At 42.0% G+C, this 18895-nt stretch overlaps 2 protein-coding genes across 2 annotated transcripts in view; one reads left to right on the top strand and one right to left on the bottom strand.

Annotated features, from left to right (window-relative positions):
- The window catches only part of ACSBG1 (acyl-CoA synthetase bubblegum family member 1), a gene marked incomplete at both ends in the record, with an annotated part of 92691 nt that overhangs the window by 45138 nt on the left and 28658 nt on the right, over positions 1 to 18895 (bottom strand). The window contains 5 exons of the mRNA XM_080351587.1: positions 234 to 432; positions 652 to 1299; positions 15912 to 15987; positions 16672 to 16918; positions 17930 to 18069. Coding sequence (XP_080207713.1) covers positions 234 to 432; positions 652 to 1299; positions 15912 to 15987; positions 16672 to 16918; positions 17930 to 18069 — 1310 coding nt within the window. The remainder of the gene's footprint in view (positions 1 to 233; positions 433 to 651; positions 1300 to 15911; positions 15988 to 16671; positions 16919 to 17929; positions 18070 to 18895) is intronic.
- Positions 626 to 13424, top strand: IDH3A (isocitrate dehydrogenase (NAD(+)) 3 catalytic subunit alpha; the record flags this gene model as incomplete). Its single annotated transcript, XM_080351405.1, has 11 exons — positions 626 to 652; positions 2756 to 2818; positions 4998 to 5081; positions 6424 to 6538; positions 7101 to 7288; positions 7545 to 7678; positions 8391 to 8493; positions 8572 to 8636; positions 10375 to 10459; positions 10946 to 11098; positions 12901 to 13424. The coding sequence occupies 11 exons, from the start codon at positions 626 to 628 to the stop codon at positions 12982 to 12984; spliced, it is 1101 nt and encodes a 366-aa protein (XP_080207531.1). The 3' UTR covers positions 12985 to 13424.

The following is an 18895-nucleotide window of genomic DNA, read 5'->3' as shown; positions in this document are numbered from 1 at the left end:
TAAGGCAAACCTAAATTTTGAACTGCCCTTATTTCAACACCTTTGCTTTTTAATACCTTAAAGTGCATGGCGTCTCAGTCGCTGCAACAAATACCTCACATTTTTAACGAGAACTCATTTTTTTCCTCCTGTGAACGACCCGATTCGAGAAGTTGAGACTTTATAAGAGCATCAAACGTATCAAGACTGCCAAACTGCTTTTGTGTGTCGCTACGTGGCTGCCACAGCGGTACCGGCTCAGCCCCGCGGCCGGGGCTCCCCGCCCCGCTCCGTCCGCCGGCCGCACCGGCGCAGCGCGCCCGGCCCCTCACGCACCGAGAGCGACGGTTCTGCGGCAGCACCGGCCGCTCCCCGCAGCGAACCGCCGGGCTGGCAGCGAAGGAGAGGGAGGAATGTCTCCCCCCGGGGCGCAAACGGACGGGGGCACCCCCGCTACCGGGAGCGCGGGGTAGCGGCTGAGGAGCTGAGGTGCCGAGACACCGCCATTCCCGCTGCCGCATCCTCCCCGGGGGCGGGGCTTTATGGCCGCGTGGGCGGGGCGTGCTGCTCTCCGCGCGCCGGTTCCGGTCTCGCGGCGGGCGCGAGCGTTGCGGGGCCTCAGCGAGCCGCGCTGCCCGGGAGCATCATGGCTGCGGCCGCGTGGATGCCTACGGTGAGCCAGGAGGGACACGCCGCGAGCCCTGCGCCGCGCGGGGCGGGGGGGCGGCCGGGGCGCGCGTGTGACCTTGTCCGGGGCGGTGGCGCCCGGGCGGTGTCCCCGCAGGCGGTGTCTCCGCAGGGGCCCGCCCGCAAGGTCGCGGTGCCGCCGGGCCCTGGCAGCGCTCCCCGTGGCCGCGGGGCTGGCGGCCGAATGGCGGCCCCGCCGTTAGCGTAACGGGCGCGGGTGGCCGGGCCGCGCCGTCCCGCCGTGCCGTCCCGCCGTGCCGTCCCGCTGTGCCGTCCCGCTGTGCCGTCCCGCCGTGCCGTCCCGCCGCGCCGTCCCGCTGTGCCGTCCCGCTGTGCGCCGCGCCGGCCTGGCGGGGAGGTCGCGCCGCAGAGGTCACGGCAGCGGCCCGGGCCCGGCCCTCGGGCGCCGCCGGGAGCTCCCCGGCCGCACGCTGCCAGTGGCGGCTCCAAACGTCATCGCTGACACGGGCGAGCGGTGCCGCACACCGCGGAGCCCCCGGGCACGGCGGGTACCGGCTGTGCCGCTGCCGGCCCGCTGCGCGTCCTCCGGTTTGCCGGCGCCCAGCCGGGTCCGCGATTCCGGCGGCTGTCACGGCTGCTGCTGCTTTTTGCCTGGAGTGGCTGACATTCGTACTGCACAGTTAACCCGCAGCCTGCGGAGGTCAGCGAGCGAGCCCGCTGCACACACCCGCCAAAATGCGGCAGACCTGCCAAGGGCGAATCACCACGCGTGACTTTAGGGTGGGAATGGATCGGTTTTGCTTTGCCCGATTGTCTTCTAGCGTTACAGGTGTTGAGCTGAAGTATCAATAAGTATAACATGCCAGGCCCCTGCTCTCTGGCACGAGGGATCGCTCCCTTTTGAGGCTGCCCTGGCTCGGTGTGCGGGGCTGGGGCCCCGGCAGCAGCACTCGGCTGCACCTCCTCACCTGGCTGCTCCAGCCGCTGCCTCCAGTGCACGGCTTGCTGTGGTCAGCGACGCGCGCCTGCTGCACTGCCCCTGGACATCTCACCTTGGGCTGCAAGTAAAAATAAATTCTAGCTTGAATTACTTCTCCCACAGCATTGATTACAACGTACGTGAGAACTGTGTTGTTTCTGTTAGTCCCTTTTGCCACATGGCCATGTTTAAGCATGCGTGTCAGTAAGGATAAGAGATAACAGATACAGGTTGGCCAGGAGAGGAGCACGGACTGTCAAATACATTCCTACGCAGTCCGATGGCTGCAGACAGGCTGCATAGGTGGGTATGGTAGCAGTAGAGTAGTCTGTTTACGCTTAGAAGTCTTCTGATTCTCAAGTCAGGTATGAAAAATCCTGGAGCGGAGGGTTAAGACTGGCAGGCTGTGATTTGTCTGCAGTTATCGATACGGATCCAATTGGGGGTTTGTGGCGCTCAGCTAGGCGAGAGCTCACGCCAAGATACCATCCCAGTTTTGAAGCCTAATGCCAGTTTGGAGCATTCAGCTGTTGGAAAGTGTAGCTCTTTGACTATGCTGCGTAGCCTTGTAGCTATGGTGAATTTTGTCTTTAACTTGCATTTCAACTATGGTTTTCAACAACTGTCAGGCACGTAGAAGGCAACAGGACAAAACCCACAGATGTAAAAGGTGGAAGAATAAAATTCACCGCGGTCTGAGTGGAAGAAGCAACACCAATGCAAAGTAGTTTTGGAAACATTACCTCAAACGTGTCAAGATACTGCCCACCCAACTGTTAGCGAAGGTGTTTGATATTTCACGTTGCTTTCCACAGATCTTAATCCTTCGTTTAGTTGGAGTCGGCGCAATCTTCTGTCAGATGTGCAGTGTGTAGGGGCTGTGGTTATTGTGCAGGATGTGTCCCTCGTGGCGCACTGTCCCGGCGTTACCTTGTGCTAAGAATACCCCGCGAGCTGTCGGTGCGCGGAACGGCAGAGCAGCTTGGCACGGTGTTCCGTGCTCCCGTTTCACTTGGGTTTTTATGCTAGTTCCGGACAGCAAATTAAAAGCAATATGATTTTCAAATGCGGATTGGCTGCGATGTTGTTAACTTTTAAAAATCCCATTTGTGTAGTAAAATAGCGTCTTTTTCTTTTCTATTCTTGCAGGTTTCTCGATTGCTAGGTGCTTTCAAAAACCAAAAACAGGTGACCAGAAGTTTTAGTAGTGCTGTGAGTATAATAGTACCATTTTTTCTTTTAAGAAGTTTCTCAAGAAAGGGGTTCAGAAATTTACTTCCTTAAGATTGCTGTTGTTATTTTTACATTCTCAAAAAATAAAGGCTAAATAAATGAACATATATGCTCCTAATGCCATGCTGTATTTCTGTTGGTTAATTACTGTCTTGGGTAATTGCATATTAAAGTGTAAGTCATAAAAAAAGGCTTTAGCAAAAGATAGAAGTGGCATGAAAACTTTTCACAAAATATGGACACAAGCCAGTTGTCTGAAACGCATCTGGAAATGGGCAAATATTGGGCAAAGTGCAAAGACTGTTGAGAAGCTTCTCGTTTTCTTTCTTTTGCAGGCTTTCCCCCAAGCACTATATTTCCTTTACTGCTGCTTTTAGCATACCTTGCATCCGAAGTTCTGCCTTTTCAAGGCCCTCTTTAAAGTATTTTAGACCCCGACTATGTATTTCCTTGTAGATATTTTACCTTCTTTATGTGTCTGTGTTTGAAGTGTCCACAGGACATTATTTTCCAGCAAAGGCGGCCTTGAAAACTGCGCAGGCAGAAGCAGAGCTCAGCACCACCGCACGCACCCTTAGGCGCGGCTTAATGCTGAAGAGGAACTGTGGCTTTTAATTATAAGTTTTGTAGAACAGCTAGAAAAGAAACTGAAGGGTTGCTCATATCCTATAGAGTATAAAATTGTTTAGAAGCTGAGGCACCTCTGTTTCTGTCACAGAATCACAGAATGGACTGGGTTGGAAAAGACCTCAGAGATCATCCAGTCCAACCCTTGGTCCAACTCCAGTCCATTTACTAGATCATGGCACTAAGTGCCATGGCCAATCTCAGTTTAAAAACCTCCAGGGCCGGTGAGTCCAGCACCTCCCTGGGCAGCCATTCCAATGCCTGACCACTCTCTCTGTAAAGAATTTCTTTCTAATCTCCAGCCTAAATGTCCCCTGGCAGAGTTGAAGCCCATGCCCCCTTGTCCTATTGCTGATGCCTGGGAGAAAAGACCAATCCCCACCTGGCTAGAACTTCCCTTCAGGTAGTTCTAGAGAGTGCTGAGCTCAGCTCTAAGCCTCCTCTTCTCCAGACTAAACAAGCCCAGCTCCCTCAGCCTCTCCCCATAGGGCTTGTGTTCAACGCTGTCGATACCAGGTCAGTGTTTCGGAACTCAGGAGTCCTGCTGCGCTGTGAAACACCAGCACCACGCGGCAAAAACCTCATCTCGTGTTCTTGTACCTGAAGCGCCGCTTCTTTTGTTGTGCATAGTGAATTTCTTTGGTTCAAATTAGTTTAAAAATATCGGTTAGTAGATGTTGCAGTTCTGAATATTCTGTGTGGAGAAGGATGGAAACGTATCTCGCGAGTTGATTCTAACTGGGGTTTTGCAAAACATGCTGTATCCGAGCTGCCTTTTTTGTAGGTAACAATGAGCCCGTACAAAACTCTTGGGAATTTTTAAATAAAGCAAAAAGAGCTGGGGAATGTATGATTACAATAGCAATCATAACTTATTTTTTTTAGCAAAGCAGAGAACTTTCTTGCCCTGTTATTCATTGAGCCCGAGCTGTGCCATTTATTTGATCTGTCTGATGATGATAAAAGGAAGACTGAAAACATTATGGGAGGAACATTGCTTGGTATTGTTAAAAATGGGTCTGAGATTTTTAGGAAGCCACTTGAGAAGTTTAGGTGTGTGTGTGAGTTGGGTTTTTTTAAGGTGAATTTAGCTGTTTGTAAATTTAGTCTTTTCCAGCATGTGTCAGTATCATGCAGCGTGCTGATAATATTGGAGACATAGGGGTAGCAGGGCCATAATGAGGCAATAGTATCTCCTCTCCAAATTTCAAGCAGAAAGCATGCTGAGATCCTTCATTTCATGGAGCACTGAGCAGGAACCCGCCTTTCAGGTGGAACCTTGGTGTTTGGAAGCAGGAATAGAGAGCAGGCACATTTGAAACGATTCTCTCCAAATGTTTGCACGCTGCCTTTGAAAGCAAGCTGGGCGTTCTCGCTCCTCTCCAGTCCTGCTATTCTCCACAGTGAATATTTGCTAATTGAAGCTTTATTTTATTTTCCAGTAGTGACTTGGTTCCTACAACACATGAAAATGTTTTCTACATGCAAAACGAGCATTCATTTGTTGTACTGCTGATATTTCTTCACCCAGGTACAAACAGTAACTTTAATCCCAGGAGATGGCATAGGACCTGAAATTTCTGCCGCTGTCATGAAGATCTTTGATGCTGCCAAAGTAAGTCAGATTTGTCTTGCCTTGCGAGTTTAGCTTCAACGGGTATTAACTAGGTGCATTGAAATGATTTCTCTTTAACTTCCAAAAGATTGGGTCATGTTTAAGCCATTCAAACTTCCTGACAATAGAAAGAGTCTGAAGGTTCAGCTAATAAAAGATAGGACTGTCAAATGAAGGCAAGGCTTGGGACTGCTTGCTGGCAGAGGAACAGAGCGCTGAGAGAAAATGCTGTGTTTAAGTTTTGGAAATATGAACTCAATATATCATGTGAAATCATCTTGTTGATGTAACGATCCTGAGCAGCTGATAGAGGTTGTTCTTTCATTCATTGCGATTTCCAGTGCAGATGAAAGTGTTTGCGAAAGGACGGGGTTATTCTTAGAAATTAAACTGCTGCGCGGCTAAATACATTCACTTAAGTGATATGAAAACTATGTACAACCAAGGAGTGTTTTCCTGCCTGTCTGAGGAACCTCACCAGAATCTGTCGAGTTTCCTTGAAAACAACTACAGCTTTTCAGGAGAGATTCCAGTTAAACTCTTCCACATAAGTAAGAGCAGAGAGGCATATTCCCTTTCTGTGACGGCCATCTGACTTAGATCTGGAAAAAGTGAAGTTCTCTTTTAACAGTTTGGGTTGTTTCTGGGGTGTCAAGTAGCAGGTGTGGAGGACTGAGCCCTAAGTTTGTGTGTGAGTGCACGTTTGCAACGCTGAATCAGACGTGTTTGTTTTAAAGGGGAATCTCTTGCATGTTGTGCTCAGATTGGTTCTGGTTCTTCTGCAAGCCCTTGGATCTTTCCCTTTGTGGTCCTTCCCAATAAAATGAAGGGGAGGCAGGCTGGCTCCACTGAGGAGATTGCCATGGTGAATGCAAATCCAGAGAGCATTGTGGAACATTTGCAGATTTTGCAGATAGGTAACAGATACATGTCTATGTTATGTACTGTTTTCCAGGCAGTATAGATGATGGGTTCACAATTAATTCAGTTTTCAAGTCTTTTGTGTACAAGGAACTCAACAGCTCTAAGAGTTTGAAAGAAATAGCATGTATATTGCAACTCTGTATATTTGATGTGTATTTCTTTGTATAGGATGCCTAGGAAGGCATCACTGTATTCAAGTCTATGATATGCTGCTCATTCTATTTAATTTTTACTAACTTAATCCTTTTAAAAGGTTTATTTTTGAGTTCGGACATCTCATGCTTGCTCTGACTCACCAGAGAAAAATTGCTGAAGAAGTCCTGGACAAAATTTCTTACACACCTTTTTTGTGAAAGTGAAGTTAAAGCTTGAAACAAAAGTAATGCTATTTAAGTTAACGTAGAGTAAATGTGTTTAGGCTCCTATTCAGTGGGAAGAAAGGAACGTTACAGCTATCAAAGGACCAGGAGGGAAGTGGATGATACCCCCAGATGCCAAAGAATCCATGGATAAAAACAAAATGGGATTAAAAGGTACTTGAGGGGTTAATACAAAGATATTCAATACTGTTGTTTTTATCGTGAGTCTGACATAAAGCCAAAGTCCTTTATCTGTTGCACAACTAAATGGCTAATTATAGGGGACAGCCTGTTCTGCAGTCTTGGAACAGTCCTTCATTGCAAAGCCATAACTTTCCTAAATCTTCTAAGAAATATGTTAATTGCAGGTATTATTATGTACCAGCCTTTGGACTCCATGCAGAACGCATTTCTAATGCAGTTGCTATTCAATAGTATGCGGTAACTATATTCCTAACGACTAGCAACTTCTTCAGTTGTTTTCAGTGAAAACCTCTTGTAAAAACTGCTACTCCACGTAACGGATGCGATTTGGCCTTTAAGCAGTTGATGAACGTCACTGGGTAGCGCTCTTCATAGCACAGAGAATTTCCATGGCATTTCAGCATCAGGGTGAAAAAGAATTTGGAGATCCTCTGTAAGAGTACTTTACCTACAGTCTCAACTCTGAAATTCACGAAGGGTTTTATTTTTTCACTCATTCTGGTATATTTGTTTTGTCTTGGTTTTTCTTCAGGGCCTTTAAAGACGCCAATTGCTGCCGGGCACCCGTCAATGAACCTGCTGTTGCGTAAAACCTTTGACCTTTATGCAAACGTACGTCCCTGCGTCTCAATTGAGGGGTACAAAACCCCATATACAGATGTCAACATTGTCACCATTCGAGAGAATACAGAAGGCGAATACAGCGGAATTGAGCACGTGGTACGTTGCTGGAAGTCGTGTGTTTCGGAGAGGTTTTGTGTTTCATGAACGGGAACTTTCCCCCTCTCAGTGGCCTCGTACTGAGAGGCTGGGTGCTGTTTCTTGAGCTTGCTACCCATAAAAAAGGTATTTTATTGTGAAGTGCATTGTTGAGACTGCCTCATTGAGAATTCTACTGCTTTGTTCCAAACATCCATACTAGTGACCTGAAAAATGAGCTTACGCTTTTCCTATGGACACAACCGCTGTCTTTCAGATCGTGGACGGTGTTGTGCAAAGCATCAAGCTGATCACAGAAGCAGCCAGCAAGCGGATTGCGGAGTTTGCTTTTGAGTACGCCCGAAATAATCAGAGAAGCCACGTTACTGCTGTGCACAAGGCAAATATTATGTATGTTGACATTTGTTTTTGAGAAGAACAGCCAATGATAATATGCATTCAATTATAAATAGCTTTAAAAATCTTCCTCAAGTGTATACCTCCTGGTGACGCTAGTGGGAGTACATAAAATGGGCAGTACGTAAAGGCCTCCTAAGGAAAATGGGCAATACTGCCCTACTATTGATGGGGCTGTAATCATTACATACTGATGTTTTTATTAGCAAGTTTATAGTAATCCTGTGACTTTCCTTGCGAAGCTCCTGCTTTAAAAATAGTCTTAAACTAGGAAAATGAATTTTAAAACTGAGGATGAAGATGGCCAGTGTCTTTTACTGTTTCCAAGCCCCTCTGTACTGAACTGAGTGGTGTATATATATATATATATATATATATATATATAGGTATCATATCCATGTGGTATTATAGACACCACCTTTACAAACCCAGTGCACCTTTATGGATATGAGCCATTCTGAGAACTAATGTATGCCTGTTAAACTACTGATGCAAACATTTTTTAGGAGGAAGTTTAAAAGGCGTAAGTTCTCTGACTGTAACATTTAAAATATTATTTATATTTAACAGAAGGGATAATTAGTCACAAATTAAGTTTCTGCACTCTAATATTCTTATTTAATCCTCTGCTGCATGCAGTTTTCTTTATCCTTCAGTATTGCTTTCTTTTAATAACTGCAGTATTCTCATGCTTATTTAATTGCAGGAGAATGTCTGATGGGCTTTTCTTGAGAAAATGCAGAGAGGCAGCAGAAAACTGTAAAGATATTAAATTTAATGAAATGTATCTGGATACTGTGTGTCTGAATGTGAGTATTTACATGTTTTGGTTGTGGTTATATTTTAGTTTAAATTCTTCACCTTAATGAAAGTATATTTCTTTCTAGATGGTTCAGGATCCATCACAATTCGATGTGCTTGTAATGCCCAACTTGTATGGTGACATCCTCAGGTATGGAGATTTTCATTTAAGCTGTCCCAACGTGTAAAATACTGTTACTTGCCAGACATGTATTCAGGTGATTTGCTGGCCAGAGGGGTGATGATTTTATGCATCCGGAGTTCAAAACTTTATAAATCAGACTCTAAACGGAATGAAAAGATGGTATTATTACACTTCAATTATTAATATACTGTTGGGACAACATGCTTCTTATTCAAGAAGAAATGTTTCTGCTTATGGAGGCTATGAATATTGTTCAGATGGGGCAGGAGAGAAATTTCTCCAAACACGTGAAGAATGTAATGGCTTAAATTGTAATAAAGAACACTTGGTTAGATACTGGGGAAGAACTTTCTAATCTGAAGCACTAAAATAGATGGTGTGCGATGACTGAGAGACCATGATATTTAGAGCACCTGGCCATACAGTTACATAATTCTGCTTCATCACTGAAGAATGAAACGTGTGGCCTCTTAATATCCTACCAGATTGTTTGACATATTGTATTTTTCCTCATCTTCAAATTAAATGAAATTAATTAATTAGAATTAAATTGAGTAACATTAATACTAGAGGTACTTGATATCTTGAAGGCAAAAATCTGTCAACACACATTTTCCACTCTGTAAAATGTTTAGGTGGAGTGTAAATTCAGTTAGATACTATGTGTAAAATTAAGTATCGTAATCTGAACTTTTAAGTGTGCAACAAAACATTGTTTCTCCTTGCACCTCTAAGAAAAGATTGAGAAAATAGCCTGCATTAGAATTTGTCTATAAATTCCACAGCGCTTTACATCTTAGAATGCACCTCCTGTGTTTGTACAGGTGATAAATGTAAAGGTAACTTACGTATGAGAAGTAATGCCTGTTGAGGTTCTCTTGCAGTTGTAGTCTCTGATAAAGCTGGCTGTCACCTCCAACTAACACTTCTTGCTTTAAGAATTGGTCGAGGAGTCCGTAGGGCCCATCATCAATATTTCAACTCGCCGTACCTCGTTCACTCTCACCGATTTTAAAGTTCTCATAGAAATTCCATAAAGAATTCCATAGTTCTAAAGATTTTCACTGACCTTGTTGATCAGTGTGTTCAGCTTTGAGGGTACAGTATGATAACAGCACAGTTGGCTTGTCCTTCCCCATGTTAGTTTTGGAGCAAACCAAATGCAAAGTGCTTATATCTCATCATCTGGTAATGTCAGGCTCGGGACTTAAGGGCTGCTCAGTATAGAGGGGGGGAAAGCTGGGCTGGTGTCACCTGGAACATGTTCCTTAAGCTACATACAATTAACTTGAAAACTACTAGTAATTTGTCTACCTGAGCAACATTCTTCCATGTGTTTTAGAAGGACTTTACTTACAAGAAGTAGTTCTGCCGCCTCTTCAGGGGCACTAAGACTTCTGGATAGTTACGGGAAACAGGACATTAGCATTTTTGCTCCGTTTTGAGACTTCTACAGGTATTCTGTGCTCTGAATACCTTTTGTTGTGCCTATGCCTTAATTAGTTTTATTCTAGTATTTGGAATTTCCTTTTAATTTTATTCAATTCTCTCCTGCTAGTAGTTATACAAATTTTCCCATGTTCCAATGGAGTACAAGCAGCTAACGGCATCTGTTCTTCCTCAATTTTATTCTCAGATTGTGTGGGTATATAAGATAAGTTATAGTTGCAAGAAAATGAGAAATAGAAACATTTTAATACCTTGCAGAGATGCAACTGTAGATGGAAAAACTTGTTTTTTTCAGTGATTTGTGTGCTGGACTGATTGGAGGGCTTGGAGTGACACCCAGTGGAAATATTGGTGCTAATGGAGTTGCGATTTTTGAATCGGTAAGTCTTCGTATGCAAGGTAGAGTAGTAATAACTACTTTATCTCAACCTAAGAATATGAAACTTCGCCATGACATCCAACACGGCTGTCATTTAACTAAGTTCTCCATAAAACTCTTTTGTACCATGAAGATGCTGCAACTTTACCCAGAGAGAGTAATTGATGTATTGCACATAGTCTTCTGCACGTCCTTTTACTGACACTTCGTTTTCTCCCTTTTTCATAAGATACATACCCTCCGTGAGACAGAACTTAAAGGGGCACAATTGGGAGATATTAGGTGACCTGGTTCCCTTTTTCTGATGCGTTTGAACACAATTGTTCTGATCTATCTCCTTTCCACTATATCACAGTGAATTAAGTCCTATTTTGACATGCTTGTGCATGAGGACTATGTTTCAGGTTGCTTGTATACGCTTGAATTGCCTCGGACATTTTAATCAGCACATTGACATCATAACAAATAGGTTCACTTGTATTTCTAGGTTCATGGAACGGCACCAGACATCGCAGGAAAAGACATGGCAAATCCAACTGCCCTCCTCCTGAGCGCTGTAATGATGCTGCGCCACATGGGACTGCACAAACACGCCACAAAAATTGAGACAGCTTGCTTTGATACAATTAAAGATGGAAAGGTAATATGAGGGTGTGCAAATAAATGCAGTGAATTAAAATCATACTCTGTCACAGCAAAAATTAACAACAGAATAAGGGATGACCTGCTGTGCTGGCCTGACACATGGGCAGTGCCACTCTCCTTCTCTGACAGTAATTACGTGATCTGTGGTGGTATTAAATCTGCCCACCTCAGTAATGAGGACAGGCTGTAGCACTCCTTGTGTCTCAGTAATGCTCGTCTTATATTTCCACAGCTTTGTTAAGTCTAAAAGCGAGAACTGGATGTCTTTTTCATGAAGGTGATTAGAGGTTTAAGTAGCTAGTGGTATTTCACTTGTGAAGTTTATCATGCCCATGAAGCATATATATTTAAATCTGGATCCTGAAGTGAAGGACACTCATTTGCCTTTCACAGGCTTAATCATCCAACTGTAGTACTTCTGCTCCCATTTGCTCAGGTCAATCATTTTCTTATTTCCTCCTAACTGCTTCCACTCATTTTTGGACTACAAAGTACCAGTTTTTATCTAGTATTTACATTTTCCCTGAGATTTCCCTTTGGCAATAAGTGTCTCGAGACTTCCATGGGATATTTGGGGGGGATGACAGGGACTTATGGTCCAAAACCTGACGTGAATTTGTGCTCTGTTATTGTTTCACTCATCTGCTTTGACATCCTTTGATATAGCTGGAAAGCTCCCAAAGATTGCAGTTAAAGAGAATTAGCAAAAAGCCATGCTGGTTCAATTATCCTGGGCAGGAGCATAAGAAGCTGCTTTGTAATGAAAAGCAACAAGTGTGCTTAAACAAAAAGCTGTCATCATTTCATAAGTGGTCTGTTTGCAGCTATCTTACTGTGTGTAGGAGCCAGTTAAAAAAATCTAAACTTACAAGTGAATAAAGAGGTGCTCCTGTAAAGTTCCCATTTACTGCTCTGGAAATGAAATCCTCCATCTGCAGGTCAGTAATTCTATGGAAGATAACACAGTGCAAGTTTTGTGACATGGCTACTTGTTTACTAGTTACTTACAATGTTATGATTACGTGCTCACAATAGAGAGAACATTTTTAAATTGAAGAAGCATAATGCAGTTAAAATGACAAGATCCTAAAATAGTAACCTTTATTGCCTCTCCTGCTTGCTATTTCCCCCTCTGCCCCAGCCAATTAATCAAGGTCTGTGTGTGTGTCCTATAAGGGGAAAACTAATGATTTTCAGTTACCTCCGAGACTGCTTTAAGTTGGACACCCTTGGTTTTTATCTTACTGTCTTCATGCTGCCAGACAGAAGTTGTACTTGATGAAAACTCTTTTAACTCTGCATTTTTCCATCTCTTAACTAAACTAAGCAAACTTAAGGAACTGTTAACATGCAGCATTAAGAGCCATGTGTGTTTCTTCTGTGTGGGTTTCATTTAAACAAAACAAAACCCCAAAACCGTACTGAATGACTCTCAATTAGTTGCCTTTGTGCTGAGCCTTCATATACGAGTTTTACTTCCAAAGGACAAACTTCTAATCAAAAACACAGGACTGGGGAGAGCTTTGGCCAAACACACGTTCTTCCTGTAGCTAAAATAAAATCATGTTGGGATCTGATAACGTAATGCTTGATGTTCGTACTCTGGTTTTCTCCACCTGTGCCCGTCCGCGCAGTCCTTACTGATGAAGGGATACAGAAAATCTCAAACCTGGTGTTTTCCTTCTCACCCCTGTTTAATATCCATACACAACATATAAGAACAGCATATAGAAGTGTTCAGAGACAGACTAGCCCCACCAAACCTTTTAGTAATGCTATTTCTTTTCTTTCTTTCAGGTCTTGACAAAAGACTTGGGAGGTAGCGCCAAGTGTTCGGAATTCACAGAGGAGATCTGCCGCAGAGTCCGGGACACAGACTAAACTCTTCTCGTCCTCCTTGTTGTAACTCCAAAGGACACATCATGCAGAGTACATTATGTATAACCTCATGTCCAAACGCATACGGTTTGTCTCTTAAGAGGGCAAACTTTTTAGTTAAGGCCCCTCCATTAATAAATTTACTCCAAATGGCTACAAAAGATGCTTGTGCCTGCTTTCAGTGGACTTTTCGAAGTGCTTTGTCTTATTTATTTCTATCATCTGGTGAACGTTTTTATGTAAGTGAAGTCTCTTATTGCCACTGTAATTGTCTACTATTTTCCATTTCAACTGGAGGTTTTTACTTTCCGCAATGAAAAATTATGCAAATAAACCAGTAACAGAATTAGTGAAATGTAAAAGCACCTTAATGGTTAAAACCTACTTTATTGAACTTACTGAAATTTAAAAGATAGGTTTTCAGCCTAACAATAGCACAAGATGACCTTCATCAACAGAAACGGGTATAAAATAACTTAAAATAGTAATTTCATGTTAAAAGCAATCTAAAAGCCACTGTAGATACTCTGGTGAATCATGAAATATAGCCTTGCCCTCCGAGGGCACAAATAAAGAAAAGCAAAATTCTAGATATTTAATCTATTTGTGTATTTTAAAAAGCCCACAACCGTTAACCAGCAAGGGCTGACACTTGAAGTAAAAATTATTTTTCAAATCTGTCTACCAAAAGAACTCTTACAAAGTTTTCCTCTCTCAAACACACTTTGCAACAGAGTTCTAATGAGATTAAATGATACAGAATTACTTCTGCCATATATTGTGAGGGGAAAGTATTAACTTTGCAAATTTATACTAAATATCTCATTACTTCTGCTAGAAAGCTTTTTGTGTTGTACTTTTATGCATAGGCTGTTCAGTGTGTCCTACTGTATTGGCTGGTCGTTTTCTTCTAGAAACTCGGAATGTAAGGGACTAGTCCTAAGTGGATTAAGACAAATTGAAGGTTTGGCCCTGGTGCCTATATTCCAGAAATGCATTTCATCCCTATTCAATGAGACTGGAGACTATTCTTTTCCCTGCTTACTAAGCTTAATGGGTGCAAAAGCAGCTCTGTGCCCTCCCTTCTTCATCACCTACAGATCATCCTACGAGACATTCTGATCTGTATGTCTTAAGGTGTGCTGCCACCCGACAAGAAAATGTGTATTTTAAAACTCGTGACTATAGCACAAGATTGTCCCTGCTGCCAGAACCAGGCTTCTTAAAGCTGAATTCTATTAATAGATATTACACCACTTAGTTACTTTCTATTAAGAGTGGTTGTTTCAGAAGTAAAACCAATTTAGAGTAAGTTCTGGCATCACTGCATGAGGTGAGCATCCCAGGGTTTTTTGTAGTCTAACAGCCTGTTGGAGGAGGGACAATGAGCTTTATTCCTCCTGCACGCTGATTGTGGTGAACAGGGCAACATCTCTTTCTGTGTTTTACAAGCTGCTGCTTCCTTGTTTCCTTTAGATTAATATTGTTAAAGAACTTCTGAATCACCATCAACGCACAAAATGGGGAAAAATAAACTTTTCCAAGTCCTATTGCTTGTTTTGTTTTTATAATTCTAGGCTGCTATCTTGTCGTATGTGTTCAGCTGATTGTTGGTACTCACAACAAATTGTAAGTGTAGAAGATGTGGAAACGGCGCCGTATTCTGCATGAGGTTTTTGATCACGAACAGTGCCTGGACCCTGCATGTGTTTGCCATTGTAACACTGCCAGAGGTCGCTTACTAACAGCAAACCCTTTAGACAACTTTGTCAAGTACGTCCTTCACTTAATACAACCTTTTTCTATGGGGAAGAAGAAATGCAGCTCGCATTGGTCAGAATTAGTAAAATGTGAATACTGAAACATGCAGATACACATTGATAAACATTGCATCTAAACTCCTGCTTAGGAAAAAAAAAGTGCTTGAAACTATATTAAAGAAGTTTTATAATAGCACTTTAACGTGAGAGCTCCTATATTTCACAGAACCATAGAATCATTTTAGTTGGAAAAGACCTTTAAGATTATCGAGTCCAACCACTAACCCAATGCTGCCAAGTCCACCAGTAACCCATGTCCCTGAGAACCTCATCTCTGGATCTTTTAAATCCCCCAAGGATGGTGACTCCAGCACTGCCCTGGGCAGCCTGTTCCAGGGCCCCACAGCCCTTTCCAAGAAGATATTTTTCCTAATATCCAATCTAAACCTCCCCTGGTGCAACTTTTGTATTTGCTACCTTATGTCTTTCAGTCCTAGGGAGCTATTCCTCCAACTTCCTTATTATTCACTTTTATGATAATAGCAATGCTTATTTCAAGATGGATTTAAGAAATTACGAGTGGCTGTTTTCACAAAAGTCTTCATTCCAGCCACTATAAAAATGGAAGAGGAGTGTCGAGGTTCTGAAAATTCCTGTTAGTGAACAAAAATAAAGTCTGGGACAGGAAAAAAAGGGCCCTTCTGATTTTTTTTTTTAATAATTACCACTGGAGGGTATAACGTTTTCACTAAGCAGTACTGCGAACTACTGATCTGCCAAAGTATATCATGAGCTACAGGCAACGTCCTGCAGAACGCAAAAAAAAGGGGGAAGATCACTATAAAAAATGTTAGTGTTTCAGTCTAGAGGAACTAGGTAGTTATACACCTTGTGTTTATACAACACAACACAAGAAGATGTTTTTAACCTTAATCATTTGTGGCATAAGTAAAAACAACATTAGAGAGCGGACATACTGTGTAGATGCTTCTGTAAGAAGAGGACAAAACCATCAGGTGAGAGGCAGGAACAACTAAACTGACGGCAGCTTTCTAGTGGTTCAGTTCAATGGACTACACAACCAAAACAAGCAGAAATCTTCATTAATGCTTTCAATTAGGAAATTCTTCAGCCCATACACTGATCTTCATGCTTGGCTGAAAGACTTCTTATTCTTCATAGAAGGAGTCTATTTCTTTTCGGTATTTCTCAAGCACAGTGAGCCGTTTTAACTTCATTGTCGGACCTTAAAAGAGGGAGTTAGTCACAACAGCAGAAACACCAACGAGAATTCCTACTCTGAGCTTTGGTTCCTAAGATTTTCTATGGAAGCGCCTGTTTGGCAGAACATGTCTCACTAATTGTAGATACCTGCTGAAAGTGAGAAGCAAGTGTAGTATGTAAGGCTGGCTCCACAGGAGCATCAGAACTTCAAAGGGTGCTGCAGATAAGAGGGTGATGACTCGCTACTATTTTCATTTAAAATAGTTTAAAGGATGATGTTTTTGAAAGCTTTTAAACATCTCCCAGTTAATTCAAAGAGTCTGGTAATGTGCTGGGGGCTCTGATGTCAGATTTTCACTGTCTTGCTCCTCTCTTTTTTTTTAAACAAACAAGAAATTTTCAGTATTATTACTAGATGTTATTAATACTGTAATGCACAAGGAATTAACCAGAATTGATTGTTTAATTGACCAAAGCAATCTGAAATGTAAGTATAGAGCTGTACTTGTAAATGAGCATAGACTGATGCACACGTACACAGCAAAACCTCCAGTTTTTGTATTCTCTAACACATGCTGCATAATGGTTTTGCCTTTCCCTCTAGTGGCTGTACCCAGAATTTGGCATACAAAACCGTATTTGAATATTCTTAGATCAGCAGGCTCATTACTGTGCATTTACCTCAACGTAAACCAGTAAATCTTACCTAGTTCTCCCCCAGAAATGGAAAAATCCCTTGGCAGGACTATCCATTTTTGAATACAGTGAACTCTATTAGTAGCGTTCCTGTTGACTCTGTCGATTCCCTCCTGAATGGCCTGGTAGATTGCCTGGTCTCTTGTAGCTACAATATCGGATACTGTAGTGGCTTTGCTGCCAATCTTCTGGCAGAAGTCTCTGGCTTGGTCAGTGAGAACATCAGTGGGATCAGACGTATCTGGGTCCAGCACGCTCTAAAATACCAAATCAAGTGAATCATTAAATGCTCACTCTTACAAGGCACTACATGTTTCCTCTGATCAGGTCCTCCTCGACTAGTAAGGATGAAGGAAGCTCAGCATCAACACCCAAACATTCTGTAAACCTTAAAAAGCAGGAACAGTGTTTTTCTTTCCACTTGGCCACCAAATGCAAATATTTCTGCCTTATATGCAGATGACATGAACAGACTTAAAACCTGTCCATGAATTAGGCAATAAAGTCTATAGACCCTGAATTTCTACTATATTTTCCAAATTACTTCATTATAGGAGAGCGTTTAGGTCATCATTAGATTGAATTACTGTGGTGTAATGTAAACAGCTTGAGATAGAAGCATTCTTTGAAATCAGACTTCTTAAATTAGTATCTCTTTTGTACCTGTAGACAGGGAGTATCATTGGTAAACATGAGAAAAGCTGAAGGCTCATTCACTATCTACGTACACAGAACAAAGTGCAAATGTTGTAGAAAGAAGTGATGTCTCAATTGAAGCATATATTACAGCAAAGCTATTCATTATTTTGTTCTACAGTCATCCTCCTTGTGTTATACAAAAACAAAAATTTGTAGAGAAATATTTCCATTGGAAAGTCCATTTCTGTCAAAAAGTTTCTTTTAGGAACTGGTTTTGCCCATAGCAGAAACATTTGCTGGCTCTGCTCATCTGTAAGAATAAAAGCTATTACTGTGCTCAGTTACACAGACTCCTCATTCTTTCAGCTTTTCTTAGTTAAAATTTTGCATTTAAATAAAAAATGTCTTTTATGCATAGGAGAAACAGCAGTAAACACGTAGATGTTTAGCAGATAATCTAACCAGAAGTTTAGACCATGAGGATTTGGTTTGTAGCTGCTATACATTTTTATTTTCACTAACATCCTCCTAACTCATCTTGAGTCTTTTTACAAACAGTTCAAAATTCTACTTGTTTTGTTAGGTGCAGGTGTATAATTTCACTGAAATCAGTATTAAAACTGGTGTACCTTTAGTGTCAGCAACATCGACAAAAACTTCTTTTTATCTCCAATCACCATAGCATTACTAACGATGGGGAGTTCTTTTTTAACGGCATCTTCGATTGGAATTGGAGGCACATTTTCACCTCCAGCTGTAATAATCAAATCTAGGTAAAAAAGAAAGGCTATTAGTTGAATTCAAATACATTCTGAAAATCAGGTTAATGTCTAGAACAACCCACTTTTCTTATTCTGACATAAAGAATCAAGAGAGATGTTTGTCAGAGATTAAGTTTTCAAAGAGAACAAAGCCTATTAATTAATTTTCTTTAAAAAAAAAAAGCTAGTATTTTTCAAATATGTGCTCAAGTTCTCAATTCTCTCTCAGTACAACATATTTGCTCCAGGTAATTTTTACATCACCCAGTAACAAGTTAGGTATTTATTCTCCAGGCACTGTTGCATAACCTGGAATTTTTCTGTGAGCAATCATCTCTTCCCAATTAGCACAGGATTCACTCTCCATTTTACTGTTGCTATCTCACCAACTTCACTCTTAAACTCATGATTAAAACTAATTCTTAAAGCCACCAAGAGGGGTCAGACAAAAACAAGCTGGAAAAGCTCCATAAAAGCAACATGGCAAGAAGTGAGAGAGGAGAGTGAGGAGGGAGAAGACAAGATCTCAAGGGAGGAGTTTTGCAGGTGAAGAGAGGAATATAATGACACACTGAAACCTTAATATTTTTAAGGTTCGTAAAAATGGTATTGATACCTTATTCTATTGATTAAGGAATGTGCATTTTATTTGAATGCATTCGTTCTGAATTATAATACATATATACATTGGTGTTATTACAAATTTGAGTATTATTTAAGTAAATTCCAGCTCTCTCTGCTTTTATTACACCAGTGACTTCTCGCTGTCCTGAAAAATTAATCTTTCTGGCTTTTCAGAACGTGCTCCAATAAATAATGCAGACAAACGATATA

The sequence above is a fragment of the Nesoenas mayeri genome (assembly GCF_963082525.1).
Source record: "Nesoenas mayeri genome assembly, chromosome: 11".
Classification (NCBI taxonomy): Eukaryota; Metazoa; Chordata; class Aves; order Columbiformes; family Columbidae; genus Nesoenas; species Nesoenas mayeri.
Note: the sequence above shows the minus strand (reverse complement) of the source record. Positions and strands in the feature narration are given on the sequence as shown.